Raw genomic sequence first — 19,159 nt, 5'->3', positions numbered from 1 at the left:
CTAAACCAAGAACTCGTTCATAGTACAACTACAACTCGAACAATACTAATTTTATCATAATCGATCTTTCATGACCTACGGGGGTAGAACGCTGCGGTGGTTTTTCATCCTATATCATCGATTCACTCAACTGTTTTCAGATATCAACAATACATACACATTCTCAATTTTCCACAGGCTCAATGCCTTTCTATAAGCACATTTCTTTAAGAATCACAACATACAAGGTTGCTCGTGTGAATACGAAACCTGCCTGTTTGAAGGACATGATATGGATCTCATAAAAATTGTTTGACAATCTTTTCAGTGTAGTCTAAAGAATACATAGGCACCTCACTTGAGTTTGAACTGTCTTTTTACTGTCAGTCCTCGTGTTCATCATCCTCGCCTTCAGAATCTGCGGTAAACAGGAAAGGTAGAGTGAGCGGGTTAAAACATTTGACATTAGTTTGAAAATGGACAAATCCCTAAAACCCTTGAATCATTTTTTTTCCGGCCAGTTGCTGTCATGGTTTCGTGCAGGTAATCCAATTTTTCAATTACCGTTTTCCCCTATGCAAGTAAGGTATATGTCCGACTTATAAAACTGTCAATAGAAGAACTTGTTACCAGATCGAACATCGTCATCAACTTTCCCTCTAGCCTGAATTTGCTTCACGAGCATCCGAACCATCAACTTCCACCAATAAATATGACAAAAGAGCAAGCCAATTAGAAGAGTATTAAACAAGTAATAGTATATAGATCCATCCACTATGTGCTTCTCCTTGTCCAAGGTCAGAAGAGCTTCATAGCTGCCAGAAACAAATGGAACCAAAAATTAATCTCTGTATACGATATCATGAGAAAAAAAGCGTCATTTAACAAGGAAATTCAATAAGTATATGATATATTCTCTATGCCAATGTTAACACCGAAGGGAAAACAGAAAAATTCTCTCTGCACATTTAACTAACCTGGTACTCCATATTATCCAGAATGGAAAGTAAATAAGACGTAGTACCGTCCAAGAGAGAACAAAACTAACAAAAGCAATGCCGGCAAGCATTTCAAAGCCACAATATTTTGACAACTTTGCAATTTCTAAAAACACATCAGATCCTTCATGGAGAGCTAAAATGACCGAGCCTACTCGAGAAAACCTGCAGAGGGACAAAACAGATAATTAAGACACACGAAAAGATAGAGGCTAGCCTGAATAAGAAAAAAGCGAAGAAGCAAGTTGACATGCTTTAAAACTTACTTGAATATGTGAGACGCCACAATTAAAATCGTAGTTGCTAAATGATGAGACATTGACACTACAAAGTCAGAACGCCGTGTTTCCCAAAACACCAAAGCAAAGGTGGAGTAGATGTAGAATCCAGCGGAATACATGTAAAGCCCCTTCAATTTTAATCTGCCAACAGGAAATATGTCAGGCCAGATGAGATGCAAAAGGCAATTGATTGTAGAGCAAAATTACACATATCATCAGACATCAAAGTAAACAAAACCTGATGTCTAAACTGAGTTAAGAGACGAACTTGGTTTTCTGGTCGGGCCAAATCTGATTGCCAGGCCCTACCCAGAAATATCTGGTTTTAGAGAACCAAGGCTCATCGTACGTAACATATAGAGCCAAAAGCTCCGCTGTGAAAAAATAAACACATTTGAATGCCGACTCTTTGAATTTATTAACTTTCTTCCGATTATCACGGGTCTCAACATTCAGCGATGCATACTTCTTTCCAAACAAAAGGCGCTTTGCTAATCTCTGCCATAAAAAATAACAACAAAAAGTACAACTCAAACTGATAAGGACCATAATTTTCAAGTCTACCAAAGTATATAAACCCTCACAAGCAATGAAACACGTAATGTGGATCAACATTATATCGACGAAAAGCTTCAGATGGTGAGATTTGCATTCTTCATAGTTTGATACGAAGAGAGATTTTCCAAGCTTAGCATTTCCCTATGACTAATAATTTCGACATGATATTTGTCTTTACACAACAAATTGGAATGTGGGATTGCAAGCAACCGCGAAAGATCACAGCTTTCATGAATGACAATACAAGAATAAAAACTCAACCAAATCAAAGTGAAAAGATCACAACTTTAAACTGCAAATGTTACCAACGCAGCCTGATACCCAATTTTGTTACCATTTTCCACAATTTGATGGTACTAAAATAACATCAAGTTAATGCACGTGATCATCTGGTCTAGTGGCACTCAGTCTCCGCTTTATTGAAGCATGTCACGAGTTCAAATCTCACGAACGATAGTTATTGATAAAAAGGAAAGCAGCATCAAGTGAATGAAATTGAAATTTAATCATAATACAGTTCCCACAAATAATTACAAAGTGCAAAACTAGTTCCATTCCATAGTGCACTAAAATTAAATCGTCCGATAAACTCGAAAGCTGCAAAGAGTTGTACCTCAAAGACGAAAATGTCCAGGAAGAGCCTGAGTGACGGGAAGAGAAGAACGAACAAAGGGAGGACAAAGAAGTCATTGGGCACTGGGTACGACTCCTCCTCCCAGTTGAGTTTGACCAAATCACTGATTCCAGACAGACCCATTATTTCCTCCATCAAACCCAAGAGTTTGAAGAGGCGGAGGCAGAGGAGGAGGCGGCGGCGGCGGAGGAGGATCGGTAGTGTCGCCGGAAGGCGTCGTATTGGTGGAAGTGGAATATAGATTAAAGGCAATTGACTTTTGAAACCGTACGCAAAAAACTTCAACGGTTTTTAACGGTACATATTTAATCGGGTCATGCAGTCTTAGATAACCCGGTTTGGATTATCCATGGGCGGTCCACTGCAAAGTCGCGGACCTCGTTTTGTGAAATTTGGAAACATGGGCCCATTTAAGTAAACAATCCAATTGGCCCAAATGAATTATATATTATTTTTTCGAATGCACACTCAATGTCACAACAAGCAGTGATACTCTCTTATTACCGATTCATCATGTGGCTAGCGTATATTAGATAGATGGACATTGAAAATGTGGCAAACATATAATGGATAGTTAACGCGGTTGAAACTATTTCTTAATTGAAAGAGAGATCTTTCTTTATCAGAAGGTTAATAGCTTATGTCATCACAATAGATCAGGCTGTAGCCAAGTTAGTGACGGTGCATAGTGACTAGCTCTAATACATATTTGAATACTGAATTTGATTCAGTGGTTTAAACTGAGTAATCGAGGACCGTTAGATTTTCAAAGATAAAATTTATGTTGGCACAAAGTGCATACATGCACTCGTCAAATTAACCTTGAGAAACCCCTAGCGTTTATAAAAAAAAAAGTTCTGGTAACTGAAATGAATTTGTATAACACAAACGTATTATCACAACATTTTGTGCTAATAATACAAGAACACACACACAATCCAGCTTTAGACAACGTTGTCCCCGTTGCAAAAACACAATGAAGACAAGGGAGAAGCAAATCGTGACGTGATCACCTCTATAGGACAAGCAGCTAGAATACTACCATTATACATGGGCCGATGGGCCTCACCCATGTCTCCTCCTCATATCATATATGTGTATACATACATACATATAGATGAACACATATATATATGGGGTATGATAATAGTGCAAACTTGACAATCTCTTACATAATATGTTAACCTGATACAGAATGATACAAAAAAAACATGTTTTGGGTTAATCCATTAACGAGTCGGATCGTTTATTGGAGTCAATCGTTAAAAATTTATTAACGAGTCAAGTCATTATCGGATCACCCGTTAAGAACCCGATAAGATATCGTTTGCCAGATCTAAACATTAGGCATAAAATTTCTTGCATATCCAGTTAACTCCACACAAAACGACACGATTTATTAACAAATTAGTTTGTTATCGGGTCACCTAATCAAAATCCGTTTAGATAATAATTTTGACACAACACAACTCGTTAAGTTAACAGATCTAAAACAAAAATGACACAAACGGGACAATCATTATCCGTTTGCGAGTCCAAATAGTGGACGTTCCATTCCAGCCACTGCAGAGATATTGGAAGTGGGAAACAGCCAAAAATCTTGGTCAACAGTATAGGGGTCATGGTGTGGCCCAAACCAACCTGTATTTAAACTCTTTTAACTTCGTTTTGTTCTTGCCCTTTCCTCACCAAAGAGGGCCCACCGTCACACGAATTGTCAATTATATGTCCAAGTGCTATGTATTACACGAGAAGGAGTACTTATCAACGACCAGATGATGTCATTCAATTACGCACAAGAGATGTTTATATTTCAATGCATGATTGATTTGAGATATTGTTTTAGAGTCATTATGAGTTTTGGTCTTAGAGTCATTCTGTTGGAGTCAGGATTCTCTTTGAATTTATTTGGAGTGTAAGAATTAGGAGATTCGGGCTATTGAAGAGAGAGATTCAGATTCTTAATTTATAACGTGGTCCAGTGGGAGGACTAATGCAAGCCGCATTACAAAATCAACAATCCGAATCTCCTGATCTTTGGCTTCTGAACATAGATATCTGAAACGGGTCTCAAATCCTCCGGTTGTAAGGAAAATCCTTTTCCTGGGGATCCTGTGATCATGATTATTCATTATATATCGTGCGGTCAGAAATCATTTCAAGGTTTAAAATTTAAAATTAAATATAAATAGTACCTAATGAAAACTAACCGTACGATGTACGATGAACGGTTATGATCACATAATATCTAGGATCCCCTAAAAAAGAATCTGACGAGGATACATTTTCTGGTTGTAAGGAAGTTCTTCTGGCACTTGCCTTTGTACCATTGGCTTCTAGGGTTTGCACATTCATAATGTCACCAGCTCATCTCATCTGAGACTGTAACAATGTCTATCATTTCAAGAAGTTAATACAGAAGTAAATATTACTTTTTACCTGTGGAAGATATCTGTCCGATCGATCACTATAAATTCACCCATCCAAACTTACCCCCTTGCATTGTCCAAAAAAAAAAATAAAATAAAATAAAATACTTACCTCCTTGCAAAAGCAGTACAGCAAACACAGAAGCAGAGCAATAAATAGCAAGACAAGCACACGGTTTCTTCACTACTTTTCTTTAAGTTGAAGTGAAATTTCAATATTTACGGCAGCATGCATGAATATACAACACAAGTGTTACAATATTAGGGTGCTAGGGTTGACGGAATTTGGATTCTCTTCGGATCTTGGTGTCTGGAGTTTATGAATCTAAGGATTAGAAAATTTGAGTTTTTAGTTTGTGTGAAAGAGAGATGGAAGCTTTGTTTTTTTTTATAAGATTGGTCGGTGAAATGAGTTAATAAAGATCGTTTGATTTAAAAATAATATTATTATATATTGAATTAATATAAACTAATTAGCAAGCTGGATTGCATATTGGGATTATTGAGTTGTTAGATTAGGACATGTGTTCTGTTTTCTTCTCTTCCCCCAATACCAATACAAAAAGGACAAGGATTGTCTGTCCTCCCACTTCCGGTGCCCTCTGTTTGTGTGGTTATGATTATGTCACGTCAACATTTTATATTACTATTTATTTTTGTCTTATTATCTCTATAAAAAAAAAATACATAAAATGTTGACGTGGCTTAACCGTAACCATACAAAACAGGAGGGCACTGGAAGTGGGAGGATAGACAATCCTTATCTATACAAACAAAAAGGGAAATTTTGAAATAAGTCCAATTTTATAGATTACTTTTTGAAATAGGTCCAATTTTTAATAACTTTTAATTTTTGAAATAGGTCTAATTTTTAGTTACTTTAGATCTATTTCAAAAAATCCCTAAAAAAAAGCATAATCTTTGCTTTTAGGAGACACACATCGTCAAACACAATCAATTTGGGTGGAGAGCATCGCAGCCCCTAGCAGAAACAGAATTTTGACTAGTTCCTATCTCTTTATCGAATAAAACCCTACAACTCCAAGATAGAACTCGCACGAAACGGAGATGCTAATGTGATGTTCTTCCAAACTTCGCAAACGATGGAAAGTCAAAACACGTTTAAGATAAAGACACCTTAGCTTTTGCAAATTCTTGTCTTTTCAAAGAGAGAAGAATTTACAAGGGACTTATTCGTTATTACGTGAAACACGATCCTAAACTTATCATTCAACTATAAGAAAGCTAAAACACGTAAAGATGCGTGATCCATTTATGACACAACCACTTTAACTTCACATATTCTTGTCATTATAAAGTGGGAAAATAACTTAAATAACACTAATGCACTGTCACGTGATATCTAATCTTTTAATACATTGTTCTTTGTAAATTTTTCTTTCACGTGATAACGTATTATTAAACCAGAACGCTACGACGGTAAACATATTTCATATACTCAAAAATTGATGTACCTTTTTGAAAGACAAGTAGGGATTTTAATTCAAGTTGTGAAAGCTAAATGAGGTAGTGAATAGGTCCTATTGTATCCCTATTAAAAACACCATGTATGGAACTCATATAATATTATTCTCTTACTCTGTTTTCTTTGTTCCGTATCTGCATTTATGCCCCTCCTCTTTCCCTTGATAATAGTAAGGACACGTGGAGAGAGAACCCAATGAGCCCTAGTGAGAGCAACCACCAATGTCCTTTCAAATTCAAGGGAGAAGGCAAAAGCTTTAAGCTTTGGTGTGTGCAGGGTGGAGTATTTCACTTTCACTGGCAGCAGCTTCTAGCTTGCTAGCTGTCTTTCTGCTCGGTAAAAAAGTAGAATTTATTGGTATTTAGATTTCCAGGCAGTGTGGTAGTAGCACTCACAGTTATTGCAGCCAGATTATTGGCTTTTTGTATAAGTAGAGGGAGAGAAGTGCTTCTGGCTTTTGGGGTGTTGCTCTCAAATGTGAGATTGGTAAGCCTTGCTTTCTCTCTCTTTTCTCTTTAACAAATACTCTGAGCTAAACTAATGGGAGAGGGGAGGGTTTGAGTCCTAGACACAGTTGGTTGAAGAGAAAGATATTATCCACGAGTTACAATAAAAACTCTTAGTTCTGTTTTCACTGTGCTTTCCTCTGTTTTACTCTGTTTTCCCCTGTTTTGGTTTCTGTTGATTCAGTTATGGAGTCTGGAAAAGTGTTTGGAGGTGTGGAGGAATGCCACAGCAGTGAGTCCGGGTGGACGATGTACATTGGCTCCCACTTCGAAGGCGAAAACGACGGTGGCATGCATCAAGAAGAAGATGATGATGGTGGAAAAAATTATGGTGGTCATCATAAGGATGAAGAGAGTGATGATTCAATGGTCTCTGATGCATCCTCCGGTCCGAGTCATCATCACGGCCGTCCATGTGGAAAAGAGAGGGTGGCAGCTGAGAAAAAGGGCAAGAAGAAACCAGAGAAGGAGAAGCAAACCAGGGGTGGAAGGAGAAAGAAGGAGGAGAAGAAAGAGAAGGCACTGCTGATTCATGGCAAGAAACGATGAGAGGTCAACCGGAAAGGGGTATTTTGGGGAAGGAAAAATTAAAACTAGAGGTTTTTTGTTGTTCTTAATCATCAGCTAATTATTATTATTTTGTAGCTGATTAATTGCATCTCAGTTAATAAAAATTGGGGTGCAATTTACTTTTATGACTATGGTTTCAATATCAAATTAACTTTTTGGTGTAAGCATATATTCAATAAATTAATCAAGTATTATTGTTTATTTTATTAGATAACTAGGATTAATATGCTTGTATTAATCCATAAGTTGTGAGAAATTAGATGCGTGGATTGGCTTTTAGAACTATTGTTTGAGAATTCGCTTGATGAAACGGAACGAGATAAGTTTATTGAAACACTTGGGCCTTCATATCCAACTCAAATCAAGCGAATACTCAAGAATGGCGTCTTGTAAATAGTAGAACATGGTGAATTTAGTAGAATTATAACCAAACCAAAGACATTCTCCATACAAAACTGGTTGAAATTTTTTACACAGCCTGATACAAAAATGTAAATTTATTTGTAAGTATTCAACCACTTATATTATACTACTTGATATACCGAATCACGTTCTGGAAAAAATTTCTTATACAAAAGCAAAAGGAGTTAAAAAGTGTGGTTGGCGGAATTACAAAAGGATAGTAAGTTGGTGAGTAGTTAATTTATAGCCGTATCATCTGACCAAAGAACAGAATATGGTAAGTTGACGCTTCCAAATATAGACCAGCATGTTTCATGGGGTTTCTGTTAACGCCAAATGCATAGAATTATATTTTCTGGTTGCTGTTAAGGTACTGTATGTGGGAATTTTTAATACCGTCACGGGATTTTTAGCCGTTAGATCCTTGATACGTTGAAAGAGCAGCAGAGAACAGCAACACAGTTCTGCATTTAAGCCATTTCCTCGGAAATTCCAAACGTTTGCCTTGTTTTTTTCCTGCTTAAGTTTTAAAAGTTTTCTGCGGGCACTGGAAAAGTTAATTTAGAAAGGCATTTCTTTCATAATTAAACCTTTTTTTTTTCCTCCCATATTTTTATTTAATTTGCAGTCATCAGTTTATATAAATAAAACGAAAATAAAAGACAAGGTTAAAGACGATTACATTAGTGCGTGGAAAGAGAAAAAAATGTGTTTATTATTTTTCTTAAGCAATGATCATGGTGTGTCGGCTTTAACAGTCATGAGAATTGCATGTATCGAATATCATAATAAATAAGATGTTTCGTTTTGCATTTACAATTTTACCTCTCTATAATTGAAAGGTGATAGTACTTACCATGTTTCTTTCTCGAAGTAAAATTCTCCCCCCTTTTTTTCTTCATCAGTTTCTCTCTCTTTCCTCCATCCCTTTCTCGCTATCCTACTTCCTACCTTGGTCTCTCTCTCTCTCTCTCTCTCTCTCTCTTACTTCTCTCTCCCTCATCCTCATCCAACTATTTACTCATCGGGCCGAAAACGGACTACGAAAACTCAAAAATAAAAATATTGTTCACAAAACAATATTCATGCAGGAGAACAGAAAAAATTAGAGAGTTTTAATGAAAAATTTGCGGTACGGTTCACTTTAACGAAAAACCACATTTTTACCATAAAAAGGCAATCCTAGTACTATTCACTTTACTCTTTATTTTGTACTTATCGTTAAAACTCAAAGTTTTCAAGCCCTTTTCAGTTTTCAAGCCCTTTTCATTAGTTTTTCTAAAAAATTAAGATAAGGATAACCAATATTGAACAAAAATTAAAATTAAAAAAATATTAAAAACTCTTCAAATTTGTATAGCTTGAACCTGTGCTAGATCGATGTACAATTTGCTAACAAATATATATGTATGTATGTATGTATGTATGTATGTATGTATGTATGTATGTATGTATAATTTTTTTAACAAGATGAAGATATAACATCACTTTACAGCAAAATGCAATTTGAACCCTCCCAGAAGATTAAAAAAAAGGAGGGGAAGCTAATCATACGGTTTAGAGGGAGCCAAAGTAATCTTTGAACAAAGAGAAGATGGGGTTGGCCTGAGAAGCTCCCTCCAGTCTCTGAAACATGATTCCCTCCATCCGGGCTTGGACTCCGTCGGAAAACGTCAACTCCTGCAGCACTTCCTTCATTGTTCTATCCACTCCAACCAAACTAGCTCCTATGCCACTTAAAATTTCTGGCAGTGTCGGCGAGGGTCTTGCAAGCTCCACGAGTGCAACCTGACACCACACATGCACAGCTGTTCATGAACATCTCAAAGAAAGGATCACACACTCGAAGTTAATAACCAGCATGTTTTTTTGATTTCCACACCTGTTTGTCTTGGGGTATATTTGCCTTGAGCTTTGCTATTGCGACAGCGCGAGAAAGTCCGCCAATAGCATCAACTAAACCCCGTGAAGCTGCATCGTTACCAGTCCAAACTCTCCCTTGTGCAACCTCCTCCATTTTATCTACCTGCCAAGACAACAACATAGGGACACTTATAGATTTCAAGTTACCAGAAGGAAATGCTAGTCCATGAAGCTGAAACAAAGAATGAATTGACCAGCATACAGTCATCAATCTGGAAAGAGCTGCCTTGTCTCGAAATTGCTTATATGCATTCTGTGCAGACTTAGCAAAGATTTCTGCTTCTTCTGGTCTGTATTGGAAACGAAAAGTTGGGTTTCAAAATTTTGCCATTTGTAGGAATACAGGAGAGAACAGATACTCTAGGCAACGAATCTGTTTACCTGAAGGATCGTTGTTCAGCTGCAAGAACTTCAGCATATTTTCCCCTTGATATAATTTCTTTGTTGAAGCCAATCTTCTCATACAGTTTTCCCAGGTTAAACTTCCCTGCAAATGAAAGTTAATATCCAAATTCATAAAAAGATATCACGCAAATATGAAGTAATTTTTATACATTTAGATTCGTGTCAGTTTATATGTTTTTTACCAGAGTGGTTATATGATATAGGTCAAAATGGGGCCGCAGTGTAGGAACCCGTATAAATTCAAACTCACCTGTCACAACTCCAATGGAACCCGTTAAGGTTAGATTTTCTGCAACAATGGCGTCTGCTGCCATTGCCATATAGTATCCTCCACTTGCTGCCACATCAGACATTGATGCAATGACAGGTTTTGATGCAGCCAAAAGTCTGATTTCCCTCCACATCCTGCCCATCATAAAAACATCAGCCTAACTAGTTAATTGTGTGCACGCAGACACACAAATGCACACTTCCTTTTTTACAGAAGCAATTTACAATCAACAATAATGGCCGTTTACACATGAAATTAAGCGAAAATATACTAGCACTTACAAATCAGAAGCAAGGGCATCACCTCCAGGGCTGTCAATTCGAATAATAGCAGCCTTATATCTTTTCGATTCTGGAATGGGAAGAACATCAACAAGACGGGTAAAATAATTATAACAGAAATGATACCAATAACCAGTGCTGAAAGGTTTCATATTCAGCAACCACAAAGTACACAACTGCCCCTTATTGGTCTTGTAATGCTTTTTCCTTCTTTACACATGCCACTGATTTCTATAAATTATATGATATTGCAAGTAAACTGAACAACTTTATCTCTGCTCATTGAGTTACTTCATATAAGTAGTGTTAGAGACGCATTTAAGTACTAAATAAGCAAACAACCATCCACTATCTTAAATAGCAAAGACCCAAGTCTTGATGTTCCATAATTCTTTTCCTTTCGTAATTCATTTATTGATTGGGCCCCTATATGTTCATCACGGTATCAATCTCCCTTTCTTCCCATTTCATTTAGGCAACGCATTGTTGAGTTCATATATTCGCCTAAGAAGATTTCTCAACACAATCACTTAATCAGATCTTAACTTACATGTAAATATCTAGAACCCAAATATTCACTCCCATCTTGAAAACTTCCACATAGGTGAACAACACAACACATGATAAACCATAATGTATGACTAACACTAGTAAATATAAATTCAAAACACACAATTATCTCGTAGATAATAGTACATCCACATCCTGTATCTTTTATAAAGCCTCTGAAAATATACCAAAATAAAGGACACCACGTTAAGAAAATAAACTTCTATACGATAGACATTAGTCACCATACCTCTCACAGTGCGTATTTTCTCAATGAACTGTTCCCCTATAATACTAGAACCAGGAAGACTTAAACCGCCTCGTACACGACTAATGCTACCTGATGCTCTAATTATGGCTATCTTGTCTTTACCGCCTGATAATCCAACAGTCCATTGCTGAACCTTTGAGTATTTCCTGTTTTAATAACGACAAAAGAAGGAATGGGAAAGGAGGGTGAGGGAGGATGGTTATACACACGCATACGGAGCATCTAGTGGACAACAAAATACAAGCAATTGAAGGCCACCAATATGAAAGTTGACTACCTGTAATCAACCATAGGAAGAGTTTTTTCTTTTTGCACTCCAAGTCTTTCCTTCAGCATTGAAATAACCTGCAAGGGATGACTATTATTGATACGATGAATGCTGTTTTGCAGGCAAAATATAGGACTTCCATATCAAAATACGGACAACATAATACTTATAATTAACATATCATAAGATAGAATATAACACTGGAAGAACAATTGAATGTATGTTTGTATGTCATAAATAAACTAAGGTAATTACCAGGCCGTAGGACTTCAGTACACCCTGACAAACTTGAAGGGCTAAACTGATCTTTAAAAAACTCTCAAATTTCTCGAAATATGTTACATTTTAAAATGTCTGGATCCGAAACACACTGAAACAACCTTCTAAGCCTTCCAAGTATCTAAGATTCCCAACATATGGTATTAATTTTGATTATTTCTTAACATACATCAAACGTCAACCCCAAATCAAAGGGAACCAGAACTCCGTACCTCGTCATCATATTGTATGTTTGTGATCCAGCCTTCTTCTTTCAATTTTTCTACTTGGTAGACTCCTTCATTAATGAAATTCTCGATATCTTCTCTTTTCTTTCCTGTAGAAAATTTTCAGAAGTCCATCAGTTACTTAAACTTAAAGACTTGAAAGTTTGTCAAACATCAAATTACAAAGCACCTCTTGTGGAAGAAATCACATCCAGCCAATTCCCATATATATTATCAAGCAATGCTGTCAGCATCTCACAATTCTCTTCGGACATGGTTGTGCGCGCAAGTTGATCACCGGCACTTTTGTATTTACCAATCCTTTCCACTTGTGGCTCGATTCCAACTTTCTCAAGAACACCTGAAAGAGAGTATGAGAATTCCCTGCAACATGAGCTAATGAATAAGCAATTTGCCACAACAGAAACAACGGATTTCGGGGAAACTGACCTCTTACGAACGAGGACTGAACGGTGAGCCCAAACAAAGAAAAGTAAGCACTTGGAGGTGCATATATCTCTTGGCACGCACTAGCAAGGTAATACTCTTTCTCTCCGCAAGCCGGTACATAGGCCACAACAAATTTACCTGCAACAGTGAAATGTCCATATGATCAAGTTTTTTCTCTTCAATGGAGCAATATTCTAAACTACTCTAATAACTCGGGCGCAAGGAGGCAGGCACACTTACAAAAACATAACCAAAATTAACAATAATTCACAAAAAACAAAAACAAAAAAAAAAAAAAAAAAAAAAAAAAACCTGATTTCTTGAAATCCAAGATATGTCTTCGGATTTCTTCGACTTTGCCCCAGCCACAATTCAAACTTTCAATTTGGAGATAGACACCGGAAATTCGAGGATCGTACGCTGCTTTCATCAAATTCTCACAAATTTGAGGCAGCGAAAGTCCGCTCGAAAATCGACTCTTCAGCTGATCAGACACCTGAAAAACGGCAATGAAAATAATTAATTTAGAAAAAAGCCACAAAGAAAAATGCTTTTTTCGAATGCAATCCCAAAAACGCAGCACAAATAATGTAAAATTAGAAAAAAGGCAAAACCTGGCCGCGCAATTTGATGGTCAAGACGCTGCCTTTCTTGACGCGCTGCCAAGGGAAGGCAATGAGCATGCGGAGCTTGACGACGAAGCTCTTCCACGCGCTCGCCTTCTCGAACTGAAACTCGCCGCTCGGATATTCCTTGGTGTCTGCTGTTGTGGTTTTATTTACAATCTCGCCATCGCTCTCCTTCAATTCTTCTTCCTTGGTCTCCGGCGACGACGAGTCGAAGGCGCGAGCTGAAATGCTCCGCAGAGAAAGAGGGGGAGAGGGAGAGATGGATTGGGGGCGGAGGCATTGGGAGCGGAGGGAGGAGGGAGTGAAGAGAGAGGGCGAAACGACGGAGTTGCAGGCGCGGCGGTGGATTGGGGTGAGGTGGTAGGAAGTGTGGAGGAGGATGAGCTTCGACATTCCTCTCAGCTCACCGCAACTGTGAGGACTGAGAAGAAATGAAGAAGAATGGAAGGAACGAAATTTGAAGAGGATGGCAAGGGTTAAATTTTGTCCACGTCACCACTTGTGGCTTTTCACGACGTGTCGTATCCTGGCTCTTTCATCTTAAGAAAAATTACATTTTTACATTAAAAAATCAATCCTGATATTATTCATTATACCATTTATTTTTTCATTATCATTAAAACTTAAAATTCTCAAGCCTTTTTCATGAGTTTTCTTTTTTTATTATTATTTTGATTTAGTTAGATAAATGGTTATCATAGCGAGAGAGTATTCAAAAGATAGTTCGTGTGGTAATAAAATTTGAATTCAAACTACTGTAGTATATTTCGTTAAGAATTAAACTTAAAATTAAAATTTCCATTAATTTTTGCGTTATTTGGATAATACAACCTCTCCAACAACTTTCTCATCAATGTCGTTCGAAAAATCTTACTAGATTACTAGCTCAATAAGCAAGAACAATATTATTTTTTTCCGGCATGAATAGTGATTTTCCGTATGAATATTGTTTTATGAGGGAGGAGTAATGCTAAAAAAGCTAAATTTACAAACTAATCACCAACTTTTGTATCCTTTAATTTTTAAAACTTTATGTTTAAATTTAATTTCCTTAGCAATAACTCGTGAACAATATTTCTGTTTTTGGAGTTTTATTAGCCCGTTATCGGCCCAATTAGTAAATAGTTCGACGGTGACACTAAAATGGCCAATTTCTTATCCTCTCCGAACGAACAAGCATCTCAACCATGGCTTCTGTGGCAGTGGCACCACCACCACTCTCATGCCATTCTCTGCCCACACCTAAAGTCAAACACTTCCTCCGCCCAATCTTACCTCCAAAACCAAAACCACTTTCTTCTCTCTCCGCCGCACAGACAACCGCCCACCACCACCACCACCACCAAACAGACTCTCTCACTTTCCTCCAAGACGTCAACAATCTCTGTGACGCCGGAAACCTCTCGGAGGCTCTGACCCTTCTTCAAGCACACTCTCACGATGCAATTTCCAGCTCACAGCAAGGGAAAGACGCCATGGGAGCCTTGTTACAGGCCTGCGGGCGCCGCAAGGATGTCGAAACCGGACGCAAAGTCCACAACTTGGTCTCTGCGTCGACCCTTTTCAGCAATGACTTTGTTCTCAACACCCGCATCATTACCATGTATGCAATGTGCGGTTCTCCTTTGGATTCGCGCTCAGTTTTCGACGGGCTGAAGAGGAAGAACTTGTTCCAGTGGAATGCGCTTGTTAGTGGGTATGCAAGAAACGAGCTTTTTGTTGATGCCATTGATGTGTTTGTTGAGTTGATCAGCGTTACGGAGTTTAAACCCGATAATTTTACTTTTCCCTGTGTTTTTAAGGCCTGTGGGGGGATTTCGGACGTGGGTTTGGGACAGGTTGTTCATGGGATGGCTGAGAAGATGGGATTGATTTCGGATGTGTTTGTGGGCAATGCGTTGATTGCAATGTATGGGAAATGCGGGTCCGTTGAGGATGCGGCTAAAGTGTTCGAGATAATGCCTGAGAAGAATTTGGTTTCTTGGAATTCGATGATATGCGGGTTCTCGGAAAATGGATTGGATCATGAGAGTTATAGTTTGTTGGGGAAGATTTTAGAGGGTGATGAAGCTCTAGTACCGGATGTTGCTACGTTGGTGACTGTATTGCCTTTGTGTGCTGGGAACGGAGAAGTAAATATGGGGATGATGATTCATAGTTTGGCAGTGAAATTGGGGCTGAACCAGGAATTAATGGTGAATAATGCGTTGGCGGACATGTACTCGAAATGTGGGTACTCAGTTGAAGCTCAAGTCTTGTTTGACAAGAATGACAAGAAAAATGTGGTTTCTTGGAATTCCGTCATAGGAGGTTTTTCTAGAGAAGGGGATGTATGTGGCACGTTTGGTCTTTTGCGAAAAATGCAGATGGAAGGGGAGAAAGTGAAGGTGGATGAGGTCACCATACTGAATGTGTTACCGGCTTGTTTGGAGGAGTCAGAACTTTTGAGCTTGAAAGAACTTCATGCTTATTCATTCAGACATGGGTTTATATATGATGAACTGGTAGCCAATGCTTTTGTTGCAGCGTACACGAAATGTGGGTCACTAAATTCCGCTGAGCTGGTTTTTCATGGTATTGAGACGAAGACAGTGGGCTCCTGGAACGCAGTTATTGGTGGCTGTGCCCAAAATGGAGATCCATACAAAGCTTTAGATTTGTACCTTCAAATGAAATATTCAGGCTTGGATCCTGACGAGTTTAGCATCGGTAGCCTCCTTTTAGCTTGTGCGCACCTGAAACATCTTCAACATGGGAGCGAGATTCATGGATTTGTGCTACGTAATGGGTTAGAAATGGATTCATTCATTGGTATTTCATTACAGTCCCTTTACATCCATTGCGGTAAATTATCATCTGCAAGAGTATTATTTGATAGGACAGAATCGAAAATTAGAGTGTCTTGGAATGCAATGATCGCCGGTTACACTCAGGTTGGACTTCCTGACAAAGCCCTTGATCTCTTTCGCCAAATGCTGTCTGATGAAATCCTACCTTGTGCAATTGCAACAATGAGCATGTTTGGGGCTTGTTCACAACTGTCAGCTTTGCGTTCAGGAAAAGAGCTGCATTGTTTCGCTTTGAAAGCTCGCCTCACAGAAGACCTTTTTGTTGGTTGCTCTCTCGTAGATATGTATGCAAAAAGTGGCTGCATCGAACAATCTCATAGAGTTTTTGACCAGTTAACCAAGAAGGATGTGCCTTCATGGAACGTTATAATTGCAGGATACGGAATTCATGGACATGGAAACAAGGCTTTAGAGCTCTTCAGAGAAATGCTAAGTTTTGGCCAGAAGCCTGATGGCTATACGTTTATCGGAATTTTAACTGCATGTAGCCATGCTGGGTTGGTTAAGGAGGGGATAGAATATTTCAACCAGATGCAAAGCTTGTACAAAATAGAGCCGAAACTAGAGCATTATGCATGTGTGGTGGACATGCTTGGCCGGGCTGGCCGGTTGGAGGAAGCTTTAAACCTCATACATGAGATGCCGGAGGAGCCAGATACTAGAATGTGGAGCTCATTGCTTAGTTCCTGTAGGAGTCATAATAATTTGGACATGGGGCAGAAAATCGCTGAAAAATTGTTAGACGTAGAGCCTGAAAAGGCGGAAAATTACGTGCTGCTGTCTAACTTGTATGCCGCATCAGGTAAATGGGATAGTGTGAGACACGTGCGGCGAAAGATGAAGGAGACTGGCCTTCAGAAAGATGCCGGACGCAGCTGGATTGAAGTCGGAGGGCAAGTTTACAGCTTTGTTGTTGGCGACACATCTCTGCCAGAGTCCGGAGAGATCAAGAAAATGTGGGCAAGGTTAGAGGAAAAGATAAGTGAATTCGGATACAAACCCGACACAGGCTGTGCGCTTCATGAACTGAGAGAAGACGAGAAGGTTGAAATACTACGGGGACATAGCGAGAAGCTTGCGATTTCATTCGGTTTGTTGAAGACGAGTAGAAGTAGAACAACATTGAGAGTCTGCAAAAATCTGCGGATTTGTGTGGATTGCCATAATGCAGCTAAGCTGATATCGAAAGTTGTTGAAAGGGAGATTATTATGAGAGATAATAAGCGCTTCCATCATTTCAAACATGGCCTCTGTTCTTGTGGAGATTATTGGTAAATGAGGAGGGAAACTGATTTCCGAATGCATGAGAAGAAAAGAAGTTGGTGTAGCGGAGATCCGAATGTTTGGGGACAAAAGAAATGACAGGATTAAGAGCGAGGATATCCGAGGTAAAGTGGGAGTCGTCAGAATTGAATATAAGATGAGAGAAAATGGGTTAAGGTGGTGTGGATATGTGAACCAAGGGCCTATAAATGCTCTAGTATCAGAGCGGATGAGATAGAAGCTCAGGGCAAAAGGGATAGAAGAAGACTTAGGAAGACTTGGAAAGAGGCTTTACGAAAAGACATGAAGTACTTGGAGGACTTTGTGCAAAACTAATGCGACTAGAATGACTCAAATTTTGGGTTATATTGATTCTTGTGAAAATCCTCAAAATTCATTGGAAGACGTGGGTTATAACTCTCAGTTGTAAAAAAATGAAATTTTTAGTTTTAGGAAACATTTTGCGTATGAGTTAACGAAAATGTTGCAAGACCTTTGGACATGATCCTACTGTTTGTTAGGTCTCAAAACTATTTTTATTGATTTTTAAAGTTGAAAAAATAGAAAAATAATATAAACTAATAGCAAGGCTCCCAAAGAGATTTGTAGGTGTCGAAAATATTTGGAATATTTTGGTTTATAATGAATCTTGTAGAAGTTCTCAAAATCGATTGGAAAATGTGGATTATAACTCATAAGTTTTGTGAAAAAATTGAAATTTTTAGTTTTAGGAAATATTTTGTGTGGAAATTAACGAAAATGTTGCAAGACAATTAGATGTAATAATTTTATCCCTTATTAGGGCTCGAAACTATTTTTCATTGATTTTTGAAGTTGAAAAATAGAAAAAATAAACTAATAGCGGCCCCCAAAGAGATTTGTAGGTATCCAAAATCTTGGAAATGTCCTAAGTTAATTTTAGGAAACATATGGTGCGAGTAGAATGACTCTAAATTTGGCTTATAATAAATGTTGTAAAAGTTCTCAAAATCGATTGGAATAATGTGGTTATAACTCATAGTTTTTGTGAAATAATTAAATTTTTAGCTTTAGAAAACATTGTGCATTCCAATTAAGGAAAATATTTTGCGTCCCGCTCCGTTTTTCATGCACATTATGCCTCATTTTGCGTGCCAATTTTCTTTGTGGGCTAAGCTCGCCTCATTTTGCATGGCAAAAGCCTGTCTCGTTTTTTGTGCCTCATTTTTCGTGCATTGAGCCCATCTCGTCTTATGGGCTGAATTTTTCGTCATGAGCTCGCCTCGTTTCGCGTGCACAAAAGGCTATCTCATTTTATATGAGCGGAGCCCGCCTCGATTTGCTTGCGCGGAGTGCACCTCGTTTTGCAAGCTATTTTTTTCGTGTGCTGAGACCGCCTCATTTAACATGACAGAAGCCCATCTAGTTTTCTGTGAGCGAAGCCTGCCTTATTTTCTATGCGCTTGGATTTGCCTTGTTTTGCATGTAGAGTCCGTCTCATTTTGCGTATCATTTTTTTTGTGCGCCAAGCCCGTCTTGTTTTTTTTGTAAGTGGAGCACGCCTTGTTTTACGTGCATCCGGGTTATCTCGTTATGCGTGCACAGAATCTACCTTGTTTTGCATGTGTCGAGTCCTCCTCATTTTGCGTGCATGGAGATCGGATCTTTATTCACCCACCGAGCAGAACTTTAA

The 19,159-nt window shown here is 38.3% G+C and overlaps 4 protein-coding genes across 4 annotated transcripts; 2 read left to right on the top strand and 2 right to left on the bottom strand.

Moving 5' to 3' along the window:
* Window positions 1–32: 32 nt before the first annotated feature.
* Window positions 33–2,702, bottom strand: LOC137711013 (ceramide synthase 1 LOH3-like). The gene is made up of 6 exons (XM_068450204.1): window positions 2,430–2,702; window positions 1,527–1,756; window positions 1,244–1,399; window positions 957–1,142; window positions 610–794; window positions 33–397 (listed from the first exon to the last, which is right to left on the bottom strand). Exons 1-6 carry the CDS (start codon window positions 2,583–2,585, stop codon window positions 363–365), a joined length of 948 nt encoding a protein of 315 aa, XP_068306305.1. The 5' UTR covers window positions 2,586–2,702; the 3' UTR covers window positions 33–362.
* A 4,355-nt stretch (window positions 2,703–7,057) lies between these two features.
* On the top strand, window positions 7,058–7,420 carry LOC137710233 (protein SOB FIVE-LIKE 2-like). Its single transcript, XM_068449168.1, has one exon. It carries the CDS (start codon window positions 7,058–7,060, stop codon window positions 7,418–7,420), a length of 363 nt encoding a protein of 120 aa, XP_068305269.1.
* A 1,795-nt stretch (window positions 7,421–9,215) lies between these two features.
* On the bottom strand, window positions 9,216–13,802 carry LOC137710706 (serine protease SPPA, chloroplastic-like). The gene is made up of 13 exons (XM_068449808.1): window positions 13,361–13,802; window positions 13,059–13,242; window positions 12,747–12,884; window positions 12,487–12,657; window positions 12,303–12,406; window positions 11,821–11,888; window positions 11,523–11,689; window positions 10,724–10,793; window positions 10,422–10,576; window positions 10,148–10,253; window positions 9,969–10,056; window positions 9,726–9,869; window positions 9,216–9,631 (listed from the first exon to the last, which is right to left on the bottom strand). Exons 1-13 carry the CDS (start codon window positions 13,766–13,768, stop codon window positions 9,401–9,403), a joined length of 2,034 nt encoding a protein of 677 aa, XP_068305909.1. The 5' UTR covers window positions 13,769–13,802; the 3' UTR covers window positions 9,216–9,400.
* A 759-nt stretch (window positions 13,803–14,561) lies between these two features.
* Window positions 14,562–18,089, top strand: LOC137711603 (pentatricopeptide repeat-containing protein At1g18485). The gene has a single exon (XM_068450859.1). The coding sequence runs from the start codon at window positions 14,563–14,565 to the stop codon at window positions 17,497–17,499; it is 2,937 nt and encodes a 978-aa protein (XP_068306960.1). The 5' UTR covers window position 14,562; the 3' UTR covers window positions 17,500–18,089.
* The last annotated feature ends 1,070 nt before the right edge of the window (window positions 18,090–19,159 follow it).

The sequence above is a fragment of the Pyrus communis genome, chromosome 12, assembly GCF_963583255.1.
Source record: "Pyrus communis chromosome 12, drPyrComm1.1, whole genome shotgun sequence".
NCBI classification, from domain to species: domain Eukaryota; kingdom Viridiplantae; phylum Streptophyta; class Magnoliopsida; order Rosales; family Rosaceae; genus Pyrus; species Pyrus communis.
Note: the sequence above shows the minus strand (reverse complement) of the source record. Positions and strands in the feature narration are given on the sequence as shown.